General features: G+C 54.8%; 1 protein-coding gene across 1 annotated transcript in view; it reads right to left on the minus strand.

Moving 5' to 3' along the window:
* CROCC2 (ciliary rootlet coiled-coil, rootletin family member 2) overlaps positions 1-21,138 on the minus strand; it is a 71,943-nt gene that overhangs the window by 26,894 nt on the left and 23,911 nt on the right. Inside the window, 12 exon segments of the mRNA XM_089916069.1 lie at positions 1,767-1,880; positions 4,655-4,831; positions 5,438-5,607; positions 6,104-6,231; positions 9,545-9,738; positions 17,503-17,628; positions 17,834-17,980; positions 18,386-18,530; positions 18,906-18,909; positions 18,998-19,483; positions 20,423-20,559; positions 20,883-21,079. Coding sequence (XP_089772195.1) covers positions 1,767-1,880; positions 4,655-4,831; positions 5,438-5,607; positions 6,104-6,231; positions 9,545-9,738; positions 17,503-17,628; positions 17,834-17,980; positions 18,386-18,530; positions 18,906-18,909; positions 18,998-19,483; positions 20,423-20,559; positions 20,883-21,079 — 2,025 coding nt within the window.

Consider the following 21,138-nt stretch of genomic DNA (forward strand, 5'->3'; position numbering starts at 1 on the left):
CTCAGTGGGTTTTAATTTCCGTTTTCCAAGCCGAGGTGGCAAAAGAACCCTTAATGAGCTCCCGGAAGAGCCCAGCTGGCGGGCAGGCCCCCCCACCCCCATCCAGTGGGAGACTCAGAGCCAGCTCTAGGGAAGACTCCCAGAGAGGCCCCTCTGCGAGCCGGGGCCTCCGCTCCCGGGCCTTGGGGTCTTTCCTGGCCCGAGGGAGCAGCTAGGGGGTGGTCCGGGAAAGGAGGTCCCAGTCCCATGGGGCTCCCACATCCCTCGCGGCTGTGCCCATGGTAGGACAGAGCAGGGTGGGGGCTCCAGGGAGAGAGGCTCTTAGGCAACACTTTCCCGGGTGCCAGGAGCTGCCGGGGACTGCTCTGCTAGTGACCCGGGGGTCCAGGTCACTGCATCAGGAGGGGGTGAAGAAACACCCTGGCAGCCAACTCCTAATTGCAACACTCCTTCCCTTGCCCAGCGCCCCTCCCCCCCGGCCCGCTAGGTCGGAGCAAACGGCCTGGGCTCCCCAGGCCTGCCATCTGGGCATCCTGCCCTCGTCCAGGGCCCCTTGCGGCCACTGAGCACGGCCCCGCTTGTGGGGTCAGAGGGTCGCCACCCAGCCCTGCAGCCTGCGTTCCACCCACTCACTTGTTCATGGACTCACTGAGCCATTAATGCAACACCAGGGGAGCATCTAACCCCGCACCCTCGGGGCTGGGGAAACACCAGGGACCGGGGTGAAAAATGAAGGTGAGCAGGCTGGAAGAACGAAGGCGGGGGCAGAGGAGACATGGCGCTGGCCCAGCTGAGCCGACTGTGTGCGGCTGGAGTCCTGAGTGCAGGGTCTGGCCTTGCCCTCGACCACCCCCGCTACCTGCGGGGGGACTGCGTCCCCCGACCTCACCGTGAGCCATCCCCCCGGCCCCCTCCTCCCGTGAGCGGCAGGGCCCTGGCCTCTGCGTCACCCACCCAGGGCCTGGCACCACTCCGTAAACAGGCCGAGGCTACCCTGCCGGCGACTGCAGCGGTGCCCAGCCCCGCCCGTGGGGTGGGGCACAGGGCCCCAGTGTGGCCACCCCTGCTCCCCGGAGTCTTACTGGCTGTTGCCTGCCCTCCTGAAGAGGAGTCAGGGGCCCCAGGTGACCCCAGCTGGCTGCCCACAGTGGCCTCCATGCACGTGTGGGCCTCTGCCCACTGGCCCAGGGTGGGCGGCTACCTGCTGGGGTCTCTTCTGGCCCCTCGGCGGATGCCTCCCTCCAGCTCTGCTGGGGATTCTCTATGGGGTCCTTTCTGGTGAGTGTTTGCCTCAGTTACAACGCTGGCCTACCCGCTGGGTTTCTCCTTTGGGAGGGGCCTCTCCAGAAAGTCAGCCCCAAGAGGCCCTGGGAACCTCCTACAGCTATGCTGTGCCACAGGCAGCTGAGGTCAGACAGGGAAGGCCAGGAGCTGGGGGGCTGGCGGGCATAAGCCTGGGTCTGCCCCCTCTGTTGCTGGTGCCAGGCCCTCCCCTCTCTGGCTTCTGCCCAGTGGCACAAGGGTGACTGGCCTGCTGGTCCCCACCCCTGTCCCACCCCATCGCCTTTGCTTCCCGCAGAGACACTGTCCCCTCCCAGCAGGGGATCTGGAGATCCCTGGGGGAAACGGAGGCTCTGGTGGGTTGGGTGGAGGGGATGCATCCTTGGGACCAGGCAGGGAGGGGGTGCCTCTGGGGTCTGCCGCCCCCGCTGGGCTGTGCAGGCGGCCAGGCCAGGTGTCTCGCTCCGGCTGGGGTGCGGGCTCACCTCGGCTCGCTCCTGCCGGCCCCGGGCCTCGTGCTGCACCAGCTCCAGCTCCCACGCGGCCCTGGACAGCTCCTCCCTCAGCTGGCTGATCTCCGCTTCTCTCAGAGACAGGGCCTGGGCGACAGGGGCGGGGTGCTCGTGAGAGGGCTGGGGGCCTCTGAGGAGAGGCTCAGCAGAAGTCTGGGTGCCACGGCCCTGCCAGGATGCAGGCTCTGGGAGGAGGAGCCCCTCAGAGGCAGCTGCATCCCGAGGTGGTGGGTCCAGCCTGCCAGCCTGCGCTCAGGCAGCTCCCCTACCCCACCCAGGGTGCCTTTCCCCTCCCACCTGCATCTGCCCAATACCTGCTCTCTCCCAGCGCAGGTCAGGGGGCTTCACGGGCCACCTCCTCCCTGGAGCCCTCCACCCGCTCCAGGCACAGAGCAGGAACCGCTAATCGTTCCTAACCTCCCCACGTGCTCTGCGTCGCTGAGGGTGAGGGGTGCACGTGAGTCCCCGGAGATGCTGCATTTCGCCCACCAGCCCCGAGGGGAGAGGGACCCCTGCTCTGTCATCAGGCTGTGGCGTCACTGAGGGTGAGGGGTGCGCGTGAGCCCCCGGAGATGCTGCATTTCGCCCACCAGCCCCGAGGGGGGAGGGACCCCTGCTCGGTCATCAGGCTGTGGCGTCACTGAGGGTGAGGGGTGCGCGTGAGCCCCCGGAGATGCTGCATTTCGCCCACCAGCCCCGAGGGGGGAGGGACCCCTGCTCGGTCATCAGGCTGTGGGGTGGTAGAGATTTGGCAATGCCCGTCAGTCACAAATGCACATCCTCTCCCTGCCAGGCCCACTGGGGAGGGCAGCCTGGAGACAGGCATGATCTATGCTCGGGGTCTCCGATGAGTATTTATAATGGCAACAAGACTCCCACCGAAGGGAGGCCAACAGAACGAAGGGGGATCCCTGCACACGTCAGGGCGTCATGCAGCTGTGGAAAAGAACCAGCGAGCTCTGAGCACAGTGTGGAAAGCCCCCAGATCTGTTGGTCCTGAGAAGAGAAAGGTCCAGAACATTGTGTGTCCCCTTCGTCCTTGTGCTACAGAGGCGGGTGTAGGAGTGTGTATTGCCACTTGCTGGCCTGTGCACGGCAGTCTCTGGGAGGAGGTTTGTAACAAAGAGTGTGTCTGCTTTTTGCCCTGGGTGCTGGGGGAGCCTCTAAACCCCCGAAATTTCACAGGTGAGGGTTGTCTGTTATTTGCGGACCCTGGGGCCACACCTGAGCTTGTGCTAACAAGGTGGTCAGAACCCTGGGGCAGTGAGCCACTGAGATCGGCCTGACCACCCAGCCTCTGGGAGGGGGCTGGACCCTGCGTTTAGTCCATCACACCCACACAAGGAAACCCCAATAAAACCCTGGAGCTTACCGGCTGGTAAACACCCTAATGTGCTAGTGGGTGACCTGCCCTGACTCTGCAGAGAGAGAGCCCGTCCCTGTGTCTCTCCACTTGTCTCGTCCTGGCCTGTGTCCTTTACAATAAAACTAATGGCAAGTGTAGTACTTCCTGGAGTTCTGTGAGTCACCCTGGTGAACGGCTGAATCCGGGGCTCTGCCCTCCCTGGACATTCGTACGATGCTTTTCCTCTACCACAGCCTCCTGACCCTCCTTCAAGCCCCACCCTCGACACACCGTCCTTACTTTCAGGAATCAGGAGAGCGGAGTGGCCAAGGACATGGTCCCCACTGCCCAGCAGGTGTACCGTGCCACCCTGGGTAAGTTATTCAACGTCTGTGAATCTCTGTTTCCCTCCAGTCAAAGGGGCCGATAAGAGCGTGAACCCCTCAGCATTGTGAGAGTCAAACTAGAGATGCAGAGTCTGACAACAAACCTTGGTTATTCCTGCTACTGTAACTCTTCTCCCACAATCTGTAGCTTGTACCAACACCTGAGAGTCCTGTCACAGTGTGACAACCCACATGAATGTGTTTACTTGTCTGTCCCATTCACTCAACCGTGCACGCTTCAGGGTGGCGCGGGATACTGGAACTGTCTGGACTCAGAGGGTGGCTTTTACCTGCCCAGTGTCTGAATTCCAACAGCCTGTGGGATGGGAGGCGGGTCGGGTGGGTGGCTGATGGATGGACACACTGATAGCTGGCTGGCTGGTGATCAGGTGCATGGAGGGATAATCAGACACATGGATAATCAGTGGATATGGATGGGCAGCTGAGTGTGTGGACAGAGGGAAGGGTCTTTAAGTGAATGGATGGATGACTGGTTGAGTGAGTGGTTGAATAGATGGATGGTCAGGTGAGTGGATGGATAGTTGGATGGATGTTTAAGCAAGTTGATGGATAGATTTATGGTCAGGTGCGTGAATGGCCAATTGGGTATGTTAATAGATGGCTATGTATGTGGGTAGACAGCTGGGTGTGTGAATAAAGGACAGATATTCAAGTGAACGGATGGATGATGGACAGGGGAGTGGAGGGACAGTGAATTGCACGGATGTATAAATGGGCAGGTAGTTTAATGGGCAGATGGATGAGTGGTTGGATGGGTAGATGGATGGGTGGATTGGTGGATAGATGGGTGGATGGATAGATGGATGGATGGATGGACAGGTGGATGGATGAATGGTTATGTGGCTGGATGGACAGATGGTTGGATGGGTGCATGGTTGGATGGATGGATGGATGGACGGATGGATGGATAGATGGATGGATGGATGGATGGATGGGTGGATGGGTGGATGGTAGGTGGGTGGATGTCTGTCCACCAGGACTGCTGTGGAAGATCAAAGCTGCAATAACAGTGGTGTGGAAAGGTTGCCCCGCACAGCCCTCTTGCTGGGTCGGAGAAGGCAAGTGATCAGACACGAGAGCTCCCCACTGCCTCGTGGTCCGCCCGTCACCTGCTGCATCTCATGTTCCAGCTGAAGGAGACTCTCATCCCGCTCATGCTTCAGGCTCTGAATTTCCTCCTGCAGAGCCTCCCTCTTGGCTGCACTTTTTGCCACCAGCTCCTTCTCCTGTTCCAGCCTGCGTGCTGCCACTTCCTTCTCCTCTGTCAGAGACAGACTCAGGGTCTCCTGGGCCGAGGAAAAGGGACAGGCCATGAAGACTCACAGGTCAGGACTCGTGAGACCAGCAGGTGCCTGTGTTCCTGAGTGAGACTGGGTTCATGGGACGTCAGGGCAGGACAGGTGCCCAGGGACCGTCCGGTCCAGCCAGCCTTACGCCGACACCTCACACGCAGTGACACGCGCTGCGAAGGGCTCTCTGGGCCCCAGCAGCTACCACCCCCCACTCAGGTCACAGCTCAGAAACTTTTCCTGAGCCTCCACAGAGCACCAGGCACCCTGACATGCAAAGTGTGTAATGACGTGTCACTCGAGGCCTTCTGGGACTGTGACCAGTGGGATGTCTCAGAGGGGGACAGAGCTCCGTCCAGCTATGGGTCCTCAGACTGCGGCCAGGTCAGCCGACGCCCGTGGGTGCCTATTCTGTGAGGGACAGGGCCCCGGCCACCCATGCACACTGTCAAGGGCCCTCTGGCCCAGCCTCAGCGTGGCCTGGGCACCCCTGCCACCCAGATGGTCTCCTGGGCCCCTCCCCAAGTGCCTGCCGTCCCTGGGGACGCGGTAGACTCCCGGGAAGCGGCTGGGCAGCTGGGGGCTGGTCCCAGGGAGGCAGACCTTCTCCCTCTGGAGCCGGGCTAGGTCCTCGAGGTGGGCCAGCGCCTGGCTCTCCAGGGCCAGCTGCGTGTCCTGCTCCTGCTGTACCACCTGCTGCAAGAGCCGCCCCACGTCCCTCTGCAGCTTCTTCTCCTGGACCTCCCAGGTGCACTTCAGCTGCTCCATTTGCACTGTGAAGGGACAGGCGCATCCGACACCCGCCGCGGGGCCCTCTGTCACCCCCACCTCATCCCCCGGAACACCCTGCGGCCCTGTGAGCCCCTGTGGAGTGGCAGTCCCCGGCTCTGAGGATACGGCCCAAGCCAGCGGGACAGAGCCCCCCAGGTGCCACTGCAGGCACGTGTCCTGATCCCAGCCCACGCTGGGCAGCCTGCACGCTGCAGGGTGGGCTGAGCAGGGACGGGCGCACAGGGGGTGGGGCTGGGGGCTGCCACGCTGACCCTGTGGCCACAGCCCGTTCTGAGCCTCGGGCCAGCGCTGGCAGCAGTGCCCACCCACCACAGAGAATAGCGGCACAAGTCACTCAGACACACGAGCTCTGGGCTGCGTTTGGGCCCCTTTGGGGGCTGGGGAGTGGGAGCAGAGCATCAGGGGACGAGCTCATCTAAAGGGTCCGTCTGGGGCTGGTCTGGGGACAGGAGCCGAGGGGGCCTGTCTGCGGAGCACCTTGCAGGGCCTGCCGGGCCAGCCTCGCACTCTGGGCCTCTCCCTCCAGCTGCTCCTGCCGTGACTGCAGCTGTGACGCCAGCTGTTGGGCCTCAAAGAGGCTGTTCTCCAGGGAGTCCCTCTCGGCCCTGCAGAGAGTCACCAAACAACAGGCGAGTCACTCACTGGCGTGACTGGCGGAGGATCCTGCCAACGAGGGACAGCGTGGAGCCCATTTGCTAGGACGGTGCCCGTCAAGGCTGGGATGGTAAATCAGAAGGCAAACAGGGGACAGCTCATTCATCTTAAATCTAAGAACAAATTGGACCCTGCGTAAAAAATGTTCCAGGTGGACTCAAAAGCTAAAATGCAAAAACAATACAAACAGACAACAACTAAGCGACTCAGAGCTGTAAAAACAGAAAAAATCCAGAAGCGTATTTTATAATCTTAAGCAAGACATAAAAGCCACAAGACAAAAATAAGGAGGCCAACAGATCTGAATACACTTAAAGAGAGGGAGACGGAAACTTCTGTGCAGAAAAGATTCCACAAACCAAGTCAAAAGACAAGGGACAGGGCTTCCCTGGTGGCGCAGTGGTTGGGAGTCCGCCTGCCGATGCAGGGGACACGGGTTCGTGCCCCGGTCCGGGAGGATCCCACATGCCACGGAGCGGCTGGGCCCGTGAGCCATGGCCGCTGAGCCTGCGCGTCCGGAGCCTGTGCTCCGCAGCGGGAGAGGCCACAACAGTGAGAGGCCCGCGTACCGCAAAAAAAAAAAACAAAAAAAACAAGGGACAGACTTGGAGAAAATATTTGCACTAAATATGCAAAGGGTGAATGTCCGTCACATACAAGGAGCTCCTGCCAATCAGTGACAAAGCGTCTGATCCTACAGAACAATAACAGTGACCGTTATTCACAAAGAAAACACAAATGGGGAATAAACATAAGAAACTCACTAGTCCTCAAGGGGGTTCAAATCACAACTATGATGGTTAATCGATTACATGTCACATTAGCAAAAGCTTAAAATATAGATCATATCTAGTGTTGGCAGGGTGTGAGGGTGACTTCCTCTGGCCGGGGGAGGGGGGCGCTGGGAAATTTCAGAACGTAAAGCGTGCATGTCTTTGGGCCACAGCAATCCCACTTCCAGGCGTCGGTTCTTCAGAAAATACACGTGAACCGATGGCGCAGCGCAGCGACGTTCCCTGTGGCTCCACACGGGGCGCCAATGACACTCAGCTTCGATGCCATGAAACGCTGGGACGTTCCAGAAACTACGGGGCGTCTCGTCAGCTGTAAGACGACGAGGACATTCTCTTAAAGAGTCCCTCTGAGAAGCAGCCTCCAGGGCGGAACTCACGCAGCACGATTCCCCCGCACGAAGAAGCTGCTTCTGCGTCTGGGCACAGACAGCCCTTCAGAGAGTGCCTGGGGTGAACAAGGTGACTCACAGCGGCGCCCGCTCCTGGGGAGGGTGATGACACGGACTGCATCTCTGACAGCAAATCCATCAGTCACCAGCCAGCCAACGAGCGTGTGCTCGGTCCAGTGCTGGGTGACGTACGGTGAAAAAACCAACCAACTAACCAACGAGGACACACCACCAACACTCAACACAGACACCCACATGAAGACACAGACAGCCGATGCGCAGCCCCAAACGGCTTGGTGGGTCAGGGAGGGCCACGGGCCATGGGGGACCTTGCTCAGCCCGTCCCGGCCCCGCCACAGTCTCCCTCGGGCCCCCTGCACACCTCTGCCGCCAGTGTCAGAGTGGGGTGCTGTCAGCACCTTCCGGGGGGCCCTGCTGTCTGCAGAGCCCAGGAACCTCACTCCTCTTATATATCCCGTCCCCCCTCCAGTCCCCACCCTCTTAAGCACCCCACATGTTCCCCACTCTCCACGTCTGGACGGCTCTCCCCAGCTTTCTGTGCCCACCCGGGCCCCTCTGAGGGGAGTGACCTGTGCCGGTCCCGGACACTCTAACGATGTGTCCAGTCTGTCCCTCCACCAGAGCCCGGGAGCATCTCACTTCCTGGAAGGAAGCCCGGCACCACCAGCAAGGGTGCGTGGGGTACAGGTGGGGACCCCTGTCCATCTCGCTGGAGCCTGAGAACTAAAAGAGGTCCGCGGCACTGCAGCCTTGTCAGGGCCTGGGACTGGGGGCCGGAGGACCTTGAAACCTGGGCTCCTCGGTCATCAGGAGAAGCAAGCCATGTCCCGTGCCGCCCTGTCACCAGAAGCTCAGACTGGTCCCTGCGAAGTGCTGTTTAGTGGGTGTGGGACTCCATCTGGGAGCTGCAGGGCCTCCATGCACAGAGGCCCTGGGCCCAGTGCTGAGGCTGGGGGAGGGTCCCCTGACCAGGGCCCGTGATCTGGGCGGCAAATGCTGGCAGGAGGAAAGAGGCACCCTCCCCTGTCCTCTGAGCACTGGTGGGGCCTGGGACGGGGCCAGGAGTGGGGTCTTGGGACCCCTGCTGCCAGCCACCAGGAGGAGACTTCATCGGGCTTCCTGCTCCAACCTGTGGCCACGCTTTCTTTGGGAGGAGAGGTCTTCTGTGAAGAAGTTCGAGGACCTGGGCCTCTAAGTTTCCTCATGGCCCCCAGTTCTGGAATTTCGGGAGGAACTCTTTCTACAAAAATACTTCGATGTTCCTGAGGAGGGTACAAGGTGCAGAAAGCCACCAGCTTTTGGATGTCCTTAGAGGCCACAGGCCAGCTCAGCTCACCAGGCAACAGCTGGCAGGGCATCCTGTTCTCGCCTACAGTGTCTGTTCCAGGTGTCCTGGAAGTGGCCCCGATGGTCTTCGGGGTTCACCCCCACCCCCAGCCTCGTGGTCCCCTGGGGCTGCCACCACCCTGGCTCCAGGGGTAGTCATGGGGCCCCAGCCTGCATGTCGGAGCCCTGCGACGCCCAGGATCTCCTCAAGGATGTCAAGCGGCTCAAGATGGCTGTGGGCAGTGGCTCTCAGGCCTCGTGGGGAGAAGGGCGCTCTGTGTCTGCTGGAGGAGGAGCTGGGCGTGGCCGCTGGCCATCTTGCCAGCTCTCACCCCGAGCCTGCCCGGGAATGAAGTCTCCTTAGAGTTGAGCCACGCTGATGGCGGAAAGGCAGGCTGTTGAGGGCACCACAGGAGCGCCTGGATCCAGCCTTGCCTGAAGCCGTGTGTACCCTGAACTGCTCAGATCCATGAGCAGGACGTTCCACACCTTTTCTTCTGCTGGTCTGAGGTGGGCCAGTGCAACCATCTCTCTCAGGAAAACTGTTCTAGGAAGGCTCTCGCTGCATTCACCTCTTCTAGGTGCTCTCTGACCCCACGGGCACTGTGTTTGCCCCTCCCTTACAGACTCTCTCCCATGTAGACATACCTGCCCTGCCTTACAGTTGCTGAGTGACTGCCCATCCCTGCCACACCACAGGCTCCCTGAGGTCAAGGCCACATGACCCCAGGTACCTGAGGTCAGCTGCCTCCTCAGCTGTGAGCTGGCCCTGCCTCTCCAGGGCCTGCTGCTTGGCCAGCAGCTGGGCCCGCTCTTCAGACAAAGCCTCCTTCTCCTGCAGGGCCTTCTGGAGCGTGTCCATGCGGGCCTCCTGGTCTTGCAGGCTCTGGGCCAGCTGCTCCTTCAGGACCTGTTTCTTGCATGTGACCTAGGGGAGGGGGAGGGGAAAGTCCAGCAGAGAGAGTGGAAGTGTGAGGAGGGGCCTCTCCAGGGAAAAGAAGGACTTCAGAAAAAGTGGTTTCATGCAGAACTGCATGGAGGAAAGAGTGGAGGAGGAGGGTGGCTATGAGACATATTGGACCCCTGGTGCATGTGTGTTTTCACAGCAGAGGGACCTCCACTCCTGTCACCATGATGGAGAAATTATTGAACTGAGAAACCCCAGGCGGGACCCAGCTGCCAATCTAAATGGTAACCTCTGTTGGGCCACAAGTTTCTGGGGTCAGGAGACATGGCACAGAAGTGCAAAGAAGGTGACAGAGGAACAGATTGTTGCAGACTAACACCTCCACCAAGAACATCACAAAGATCTAGACAAAACCTATCACAGGAATCTGTGTAAGGCCTCAGAGAGCTGTCAAGGCAGCTGGGACTGAAGGAGCCAAGATCTTGGAGGAAAGGGAAGCAGAGGGGTGAGACCACCACTCAGTATCTCTTCTCTCCTCAGAGCATGTGCTGATTTAGAAGTCTGGGCTGAGCAATTGAGAAGCCAAGGAGGCGAGTTTACAGATATCAAAGCGGAAGGGTCCTGATAAACATCCCAGGTTTCTAGTTGGATTCACAGGAGGGCTTCATCCTAGCAGTGGTGGTGAGTCAGAATAGACTCTCCCTCAAAGAAGTGAAGCTCAGGTTTGAATCACCTCGATCATAGATTATGGTGATCATCTACCTTCACTGCCTGCCAGGATCAAAAGTAAATCCTCCTCCTCAGAAGAAGAGCAGCATCAAGATCCTCAAGTTATTTCTATAATTTTTTTTTTTTTTGCGGTACGCGGGCCTCTCACCGTTGTGGCCTCTCCCGCGGAGCGCAGGCTCAGCGGCCATGGCTCACGGGCCCAGCCGCTCCGCGGCATGTGGGATCTTCCCGGACCGGGGCACGAACCCGTGTTCCCTGCATCGGCAGGCGGACTCTCAACCACTGCACCACCAGGGAAGCCCTATTTCTATAATTTTTATGTATGATACTTGGCATTTAATCAACATGACCGGGCATATCAGAGACAGAATCATATGGCACAAAATCACATGCAAGAACATAAAATAGACACACTGCCTCCCTGTCCCCCTGGCTATCAGATGTTGGAGTTATCAAACACAGACTTTAAAATAATTGTGATTAACATGTTCAAGAAGATGAATGGTGAAATGTAGAATTTCACAACAGAACTGGACACTTAATATCAATAATATAATTTGAAAATACAATAACCAAAATTAATAGATGGGTTCAATGGCAGGTTAGATAGGATAGAAGACTAATAATCTGGAAGACAGACAAAAGAATGTACTAGATTGAATCATGAGGAGAAAAAAGGACGGAAAATATAGATAAGAGTGTAATAGATGTATAGGACAAGGCAAAAAGATCCAACATATGTGTAATTAGAGTTGCAGAGGGAGAGGAGAGAGAATATTTGAAGAGATATTGGACAAGAATTTCCCAAATCTAATAAAATACATCAAGCCACCAATTTAAAATGAGCCACAATCTTCCAAAAGGATAAAAACAAAGAAAATGTCACCTAGATATATCTTAGTAAAGTTTCTGTGAAAAGATTTTGAAAAAGAATATGTATTGGGTTGGCCAAAATGTTTGTTTGGGTTTTTCTGTAAGGTTACGGAATGTATATATACCCAATATATATATGTATAACTGAATCACTATGCTGTACACCAGAAACTAACACAATGTTGTAAATCAACTATACTTCAATTAAAAAATGTTAATAACATTTCAGAACAAAATTTTTAAAAAGTTTCTGAATACCAAAGGTAGAGAAAAAAATCTTTAAAAATCAGAGGAGAAAAACCACACATTACCTATAAAAGAGCTGCAGGAAGACTGGTGTTTGACTTCCAAAGGGCAACAGTGAAAGTCAGAGGACAATGGAATGAATTCATCAAAATGCTGAATGAAAATAATGGCTATTCTAGTATTCTATACCTAGTGAAAATATTCTTCATCAATAAACAACACAACTTTCTGCTTCTGCTAATGGTGAAGTAGGTTGTTGGAGACCAACCTTCCCGCCACAGCAGCTAGAAAAGCTGTACAGCACACCTCCGACAGATCTGTGCGAAGGACTTAGAGATACCAAGGCAGCCAAGACCCAAGGAGGTCCAATTACTGAGAGAAACGTGTTCAGGTGACCCTAATATTCTACCACAGATTTCCCCTTGAGGGATCTGTCATCTCCTAAGAGGCTCTGCGAGAGCCTCAGGAGCCACGGATGAAACCTTAGCTAAAGGGTTGGGAGGTGTCCTATGGCTTCAGCAGGCTTGTAAGACTGAAGAGACAGGATCTGGAGTTCAGAGCTACCAGAGCAGCCATAGCACAGGAGGCTAAGACATCAGAGAGGAGGTAAGTCTGAGATGCTGTACATTTAAAAAAATGGTACTTCCTTTTTATAACTCACAACAGTATAGGGCCAAGGGATTATGAATATGAACAGAAAGTGCAGTGGAGCATCTGGAATATCAGGCAGAACTTTCGGCAATCTCAGAATTGAGACAAAAACACCCGGAGTTCAGGGTGGGGGCCCTAGTTAGGAGCACAGGAGAGCCGTATTATACCGTGAGGTCAACACCCTGAGGTAGCTCACTCTTCAAAAAAGACTGAAACCAGTTACAAAACAGCTAAATCCAAGACTGGATAAAGGTGATCTGCTCTGACTCTGATATCCTAAAATGAAAAGCAAATTCCCTTTGGAAGAAGTTTATATCACCCAGAGCCTCAAATTAGCTCTACAAAACCTCAAAATCTGTCACTCAATAAAAAATTATTAAGCACCAGGAGATAAGGCCAAAGGACTGAAAACTAAGAGATAAAAGACAATAGAAATAGACCCAATTTGGGGGTCCAGATGTTGGAGTTATCAGACAAAGACCTGAAAAATATTATAATCAATGTGTTCAAGAACATACCCAAGAAGATGGAGAATTTCACTAGATAGCTGAAGTGTGTGTGTGTGTGTGTGTGTGTGTGTGTGTGTGTGGTTGAAGTGACCATTTGAAGCAGAAATATTAATAATGTATTATAGAGTTTATAACAACATATGTATAAATAAAATATATGGCAACAAGCCCTAAGGATGGGAGGGATAAAGGGAATATATTGTTGTCATGATTTTACATTGTTTGTGAAATAGTATAATGTTATTTTAATATAGACTGTGCATACCATAATTTTAAAGTAATCACTAAAATAATAACAAGAAGAAGTATAGCTAAAAAAATTAATAGAGAACATAAAATGGAATACTAAATAAATATGCAAGTAACCCAAAAGAAATCTGGAAAGGCAAAATGTAAAAATTTACAAAAAAATGAGATAAATAGAAAACAAACGCCTAGATGGTGAACTTGAACCAAGCATATCAACAGTTACCTTACATGTAAATGATGTAAACACTCCAGTTGAAAGGTAGAGATTGTCAGAGTAAATACAGAAGCAAGACCCGACACACTTCAAATATACAGACATAGAGAAATGAAGGTTAATGTATGGAAAGGATATAACATGGAAACAGTAAGTAAAGAAAGTTGGTGTGGCTATATCAATATCAGGAAAATTAGATATCAAGAAAACAAATGTTACCAAAGATAAGAGGGGACATTTTATAAAGATAAAAAGTCAGTTCAGCATGAAGACATAAAATACTAGTTCGTATGCTCCTAAAAATAGGAATTCAAAATATATGAAGCAAAAGTAGACAGAACTAAAGGTAGAAGTAGACAATTCCACAATCATAGAGATTTAAATGTCATTAATAGAACAAGTAGACAAAAAAAAATCAAACAAATAAAGCAAACAAACAAATAAACCCCATAAGGACACAGAAGACTTAAACAACAGTATCAAGCAACTTGACTTAATTGATATTTATAGGCACTACACTCAACAATGGCATAATACACATTCTTTTTACATGAACATGGAATGTTCAACAAAATAGCTAATATGCTGGGCCATAAAGCATGCTTCAATACATTTAAATCTGTTCAAATAATATGGAGTATATTTTCTGACCTTATTGGAATTACATTAGATGTTGATAATAATTAGATACTTAGGAAATTCCCAAATTTGGAAATTAGGTAATATATGTCTAAATAATCCATGGGTCAAAGAAGAAATCACACAGAGAATGAGAAAATAGTTTGAACTGAATGATAATAAAAACACAACAGGCAAAATTATTAGAATGCAGAAGAAACAGCCACAAGACCAAGTAGGAAATCTGAATAGCCCTATATCTAATAAATAATTAAATTTTTATCAAAACTTTTCTCACAAAGAAAACTCCAGACTTAAATGACTTCACTAGTGAATTCTACCAACATTTAAGGAAGAAACAGAAATTTTAAAACACTTTCAGGAAATAGAAGAGGAGGGAACACTTCCCAACTTATTTTGTGAGGCCAGCATAACCCACATTCCAAATCTGACAAAAACATTATGAGAAAAAAAATTATAGACTAATGTTCCTCATGAATATGGATGTAAAAATCCTTAACAAAACATTATGAAATTGTTTATCTCAGGTATGCAAGGTTGTTTTAACATTAAAAAATAAACCAATATAATTAGCTGTATTAACAGGATAAGAATGATGGCATGATCATCCTATCCTATCATTCAGGGAACACATTTAACAGAATTCAAAACCCATTCATAATTTTAAAAAAAAATCTCAGCATGCTAGGAATAAAAGAGAGCTTCCTCAATCTGATAAGAGGCACCTATGAAAAGCCTATAGATAACATCACACTTCATGGTGAAATATTGAATTCTTTCCTCGTAGTTGAGTTTGGTAGGAGGATGGCCACTCTCACTACTTCTTTTCAATTTTGTTCTGTAGGTCTTTAGCCAGTGAATTAAGAGCAGATGAGATAAAAGTCACTGAGATCAGAAAGGAAGTAAAACTGTTGTTATTCACAGATGACATGATTATGTACATGTAAAACGCTGGTGCTTATCAATGAATTTGTCAAGGTTGCATGATTGAAAGTTAATCTATGGGACTGTATTTCTATGTACTAGTAATGGACATAGGAAAATGAAATTAAAACGGCAAGGCACAATATCAAAACTAGGAATTAATTTAATCAAAGACGTGCAAGACCTCTACACTGAAAACTACAAAACACAGCTGAGAGGAATTAAGTAAAGAAAAAAATGGAGAGATATACCATGTTCATGGATGGACAACTAGATACAGTTAAGATGTCCAGTCTTCTCAAATTGATCTATAAATTCAACACAATCCCAATCAAGGTTCTACCAGGCTTTTTTGGGTATAGAAATTGACAATCTAATTCTCAAATGTATATGAATATGCAAAGGTTTGAGAACAGCCAAACAATCTTGAAAAGAAGGATAAGATGGGAATACTCACATTACTTAATTTCAAGACATTAAAAAGCTACAGGAATGAAGACAGTGCAGTTTTGGTGAAAGGATGAACAAATAGATCAGTTTGCACAGATCAACAATATGATCTGGGCACATATATGCACATGTATGATCGATTTATTTTCAACAAGTTGCCAAGATAATTCAAGGAGGAAAGGAAAGTCTTTTCAAAAATTGGTGCTGGAACAACTGGATATTAGTATGAAAAATAATGGACTTCGGTTCCTACTTCATACCACACACCTGTGGTTCTCACACCTTAATGTGCATCAGAATCACTGGGAGGGATAATTAAAATCCAGATTTCTGGGCCCCACCCACAGAGTTTCAGATTCAGTAGGTTTTGGGAGGGCAGTTGAGAATTTGCATTTTAAACAAGTTCTCAAGTGATACTAATGCTGCTGGTCTGAGGAACACAGTTTGAGAACCACTGCTGTACAGAAAAATCAACTTGAAATGGATCATAGACCTAAGAGCTAGATGAAAACAGAGCAGGATATTGTCTCGTCCTTGGGCTAGGCAAAAATTTTTCAGACAGTCCCTAGAAAACACTAACCATAACTTTTTAAAAAACTTGGTAAACTGAATCTTGCCAAAGTTAAACTTTTCTGTCCATCAAAAATACCATTAAGAAAATGTATAGGCGAGTCACAGAAATGTGAGTACATCTGTCTGGCAAAGTACTTTTATCCAAGATATATAAACTCCTATATATCCATAACCAAAATATGAAAACCCAATAAAAATAGGCAATAGACTTGAATAGTTACCTGACAAAATAAGGTATGTGAATATTTAGTAAGCACATGAAAATATGCTTGATGCCATTTGTTATCAGAAAATGCCAATTAAAACCACAATGGCGGGCTTCCCTGGTGGCGCAGTGGTTGAGAGTCCGCCTGCTGATGCAGGGGACACGGGTTCGTGCCCCGGTCCGGGAAGATCCCACATGCCGCCGAGCGGCTGGGCCCGTAAGCCATGGCCGCTGAGCCTGCGCGTCCGGAGCCTGTGCTCTGCAACGAGAGAGGTCACAACAGTGAGAGGCCCGCATACCGCAAAAAAAAAAAAAAACCCACAATGGCGTATAACTTCACACACACAGAATAGCTAATAAATAAAGACGGACGATGCCAAATGTTGACGAGGCAGAGGAGCGGCTGGAAGCCTCCCACGCTGCTGGTGAGTAAAATGATACAACCACTTTGGAAGACTGCTTGCCGGTTCCTTATAAAGTTCAACACACACCTACCCAGTGACTCCACAATTGCACTCCTATGTATTTACTCAAGAGAAATGAGGATATCCATACGTGACTTGACCATGAATGCTCATCGCAGTCTTGTCCACTCCCAAAATGGAAAAAACCCAGAAGTCCAGCAGCGGGTGAATGGATAAGCAAGCGTGGTTTATCCGTATGATGGAATATTACTATGCAGTCAAAAGGAAGGAGCTCTTGATACACCTAAGAACGGGGATGACTCTCAAAGACGTCGTGTTGAGGGAGAGAAGCCGGGCTCAAAAGAGTCTATGCCCCATGGCTCCATTTACAGCAAGGTCTAAAACAGGTCAGGGCAGAGGCCACCTGGGTGGCCGTGACAGGAGGGAGCCTGCTGGGCTGGTGGAGACACTTTGCATCCTGATTGTGGTGGTGGCTACACAGGTGCTTACAACTGTCAAAAACTGTGCACTGGCTTACTGAGTGTAGTCACCCTTTGACTAAAAAAAGAGGAAAAGATGACCCCAAAAAGGCTAGGACAGAGTCTGAGAAACAGAAAGAGGCTGGACTGAGTCCCAAAGGTGACAGACCATGAAGTCTGAATGCCACTGGGGGCCGGAGACGCTGCAGAGACAGGGTTTCCATGTGGACCGACAAGGCTGATGTCAGGAGAAAGCAAAGGTGCTGCAGCGTCTCCTCCCAGGGAGTCTGACCTCCTCCATGGAAGATCCACGTCAGCAGATTTGGGAATGGACGCAGGAATGTATGAGCGAGTGAGTGGTGGGGCAGCTCTTTTGTGTGGATGTGGTCCAGGAAGGAGAGAAACAAGACAACGGAGGAGCAGTGCAGCCTTCCCCCCGAGTGTGTGAGCACCAATGGGCCCGAGGCCTTCGACCCTCTGACCAGGGGAGAACCCAGCCCCCGGATGTTGGGGACAGGCCTGATGTAAAGGTCCTTCTTTGTGTGTTCCTCCCCCGTTCCCCGCCTCCCAGCCCTGGAGACGGTTTCGAATCAGCCACGTCAGGCAGCATTGCAGTTAGAAAGTGCTGGTGCTGACATACATCCTGAACCAGCGCGACTTCCAAAGGTGCCGTGTGCCCGGCTACCCCAGAGGCAGCGGTGGCCCTGCTGGGTGGGGCTGGGGGCCTGGGGCCCTGCGGACCCCTCATCTGGCCCACCTGCTCCAGCTGCCGCCAGAGGGGCAGGGAGGGGTCCATGTGCAGGCCCTGCCCCCACACCCTCAGACCCCAAGTCCAGGAGGGGAGAAAGTGGGGAGAGGATGGGTGAAGGGAGGGCCCTGAGCTCGCGGGAGCAGGGCGGGGGCAGGAACTTACAGCCACGCTGCGGAAGCGAGGCTCAGGCAGGGTCTGTCCCCCTGGGCCCTCGTCTCACCTGCAGGACCAGGTGGCTCAGGGAGCCTTTGTCCCGAGCCAGCCCCGCCATCAGGGCAGCCATGTCAGCCAGGGAGTGTCTCTGCTCCACTCCCTCCGCCTTGAGCTGGCACACGAGCAGTTCCAGGTTGGTTTTGCTGGACTCGGCCTGCGGGGGGCGGGAGGGTAGAGGGCACCCCAGCGGGGAAGCCAGGGAGGGACTTTCAGGTTCATGGGCAGAGCTTCCCCTGGGCAGAGCTGTTAGCACCGGGGAGGGAGTGAGCGCCGTATCACAGAGGTGTGTGAGCCGGCGCTCTGGGTGGGGCGTGGTGGAAGGGGGCCCACGGTGGTGAGGCCTCTGGGGCAGACGGTGGTCCCTGGGTACAAGGCTGAAGCCAGGAGAGGTGACAGGGTGACCGAGGGAGGGGGCACCCTGAGAGAAGGTGTGCCCAGTGCTCAGGGAAGGTGGGCTGGTGCCCACTGGCCAGGGACCCAGGAGGCCACCGCTGAGTTTGGGGGCTCTGGGAATGGCCTGAGGGCCCAGGCAGCAGGGAGAGAGGAGTGGAAGTCGTACCTGGGCCAGGGCCCTGCGCAGAACCTCCCCCTCACTCTCCAGGACATCCCTCTGCAGCCGCACTGTGTCCAGCACCTCCTGGGCCGACACCAGCTCCTTCTTGAGCCCCGAGACCTTCTCCTCCAGCTGCTCCAGGCGCCCTTGACTGAGACCCGGAAACCAGAGGGCAGAGGGCGCTAGGTCACCTCAGGGCGAGATGGGGGCCCGGCAGGCGGGGCAGCTCCCTCCAAGCCCAGGGGCCCCAGAGGAGCGCGGCTCGCCCTGCAGGCCAGGAACCGCTGGGCCCTTTCTGGATGGGGGTGGCACTGTCAGCGAGGCCTGGCCCACACGCCTGGGTGAGCAGCGCGGCACACACGCTGGGGCACCCCTCTCGGCTGGGCCCTCTCGGCTGGGCCCAGGGTGGTGGATTTGCCCCGGGGGTGGCGCTGGGCCGGACTTGGGGTGGGTGTCTGGGTGGGAGTGGGGGCCGGCCGCCGTGGGCGGGGCCTGCTGTCTCGCTAGGCACCCCGACCCCTGAGACGAGGCTGGTGCAGAACAGGTCGCATCAACAGCGAGGACGCCGGGGCCCCGAGGGGACGGGACAGCCCGCTGGTGGCGGCGCGGCGCCCCTGCCCTCCAGCTCCCTCCGGCCCTGCTTCACCAGCTCCGCCTTCTGCCCCGCCCCGCGCAGGAGGCTTCTCTGCAGCCCCGCGCGCCTGGCCTCCAGACTCTGCCGCTCCTTGTCGGAAACATCCACCGTCCCCTCAGCTCCTCCACACCCCCTCCAGAGCTGCCTCCTCTCTGGGAGCAGGGGAGGAGAAGCCTTGGGGTCCCGGGCGTGCAGCGGGGAGGGGAGCCCAGGGACCCTCTCTGGGCGCATTCGAGCCTCGGCCGAGTACCGGGAGGGTAGACGGGGCGCGGGGGGCCGTAGAGGCCACTCGGGGCCGGGGCTCAGGGACAAGTGAGGAGGGACGAGAAGACCCAGCGGCTCGGCCCCTGGCTGCCCTGTCCCCTGGGGCGGCCACCTGCGGGCTTGCCTGTCTCCTGGTGGCCCTGTGGGGGTCCCTAAAGCCCTGGAGGGCCTTGCGCCCGGGGTGTCCCTGCCCTTGGCCTCCGCACCTGCAGAACCCAGCGGGGAGGAGGGGCGCCTGCCCGACGGGAACCCCACAGCTCCAGGTCTGCTTGCGCTGCTGACCTCCCCTGACGGCCGAGCCTTGTCAAAGCTGTGCTCGCTGCTGACCGCCCCCCCCCCCCCGCCCTGGCCAGGTCCTCTCTGCCGGTCACCCACCAGACAGAGTTGCAGTCTCAGCAGCTCTCCCCCGGCCGTGCTCTGTAGCACCGAGGCCTGAGGCCCCATTTCCCAAATGTCCCTGGGATTCAGCCCCTCCTTCCCCGGTGCTGAGGGGCCACTCCAGCCTGCCCCGCTCCCCCCGCCCCAGGACGCTGTGGCCAGACCAGCCCTGCCAAAGCCACGGCTGTGAGGGCGGCGCCCCCGCGGCCCCCCGTGACCTCTGCTTCTTGGCGTGGTGAGGGGGCCCCGCCTGCCTTGCTCTGCACCCCACTCCTGCTCCTGTCTCCCCCTGGCAAAGCACTTCCCGCCCCCTGGGGGCCCCCGCTGGCTCCTCCGCTCCCGGACCCCTGTGCCAGGCTGAACCCGCCTGCTCCCATCTCTTTGCCCATCTCCCGTGCGTTTCTCCAGAGCGGGACCGGGATGAATTTTTTCTTTGGACCTCCTGTCTCAGAACCGAGTGCGCTGTCAGGACACCCGGAGAAGGGGCGGCCCCGAGGGACCTGCAGTCCCAACCCCCCGGGGTGAGCGAGGGGAAGCACAGGAGGTGGTCCTGTCTGCCCCTGTGTCGCTCCCTCTTGCAGGAAGCCTTCCTGGGCCGCCAGCCCACTCCCCGTCCCATCTCCCGGCTCGGGCAGTGTGTGGATTTGGGAAGGCCCACCGAGCCTCTCACTCAGGACTATAAATCCTGGGGAATTCTCTTTCCAGGTCTTCACCCCCACCGGCCCCAGGGCAGTAAGACGTGCACAGAAGAATCCAGACAGCCTCACGGCCGACTGCACCACGGAACAGCAGATCCGCAGGACACGCCAGGAGGGCACGCAGGGCCACCCCAGTTGATGGGGCGGGAGTTGGGGTTTTATGGACCACCTGTGAAGGCTGGGTAAGACCCCCGGAGGAGTCCTGGCTGCCAGCGGGGAGGTGGGAGAGAGCACAGCGTGCTCCCAGGAGGGGAGTGTGGAAATGGGCCGGGCAGCCGGGAGCCTGGGATGCAGGCCAAGGGGCAGGCACGTGCTCAGCCTGGGCTTTGGGAGGGTGAGTCCTGGGGAGACACAGCCCAGACGGGCCCAGACGAGGGAAGAGGGGCTGGGCTCAGTGCAGGCAGGGGCTGGGGGGTGAAGGGGCGAGGAGGCAGCCTTCGGGCCAGGAGTACTTCCTGTCCGGGAGATGGCCCTCACTTCTCCTGCGGGGGGCATCGTGGAGAAGGTGAGCCCAGCCCGCCAGCCTCACCTTCCCCGGAGCTCGCTGGACTCCCGGCAGCGCTGCGCCCCCAGCTTGCCCAGGAGGACCTGGCGCTCCCGGGCCTGCTCCTGCCTCAGCTCCTGCAGGAGCCTCCGCGAGGCCCGCAGCTCCCGCTGGCTCTCGGACAGCTGCTTGTGGAGCCCGGTGGCCGCTGCCTCGGAGGACTCCAGCTGCCGGCGCAGCTCCTGCCCACGAGTGGGAGTGTGGCGTGAGCCCCGTGGCCTGGCCAGGCCTTCAACCACAG

The sequence above is a fragment of the Delphinapterus leucas genome, chromosome 8, assembly GCF_059928025.1.
Source record: "Delphinapterus leucas isolate spDelLeu-1000000601 "Yukka" chromosome 8, BTC_Dleu_Yukka2, whole genome shotgun sequence".
In the NCBI taxonomy this organism is placed as follows: Eukaryota; Metazoa; Chordata; class Mammalia; order Artiodactyla; family Monodontidae; genus Delphinapterus; species Delphinapterus leucas.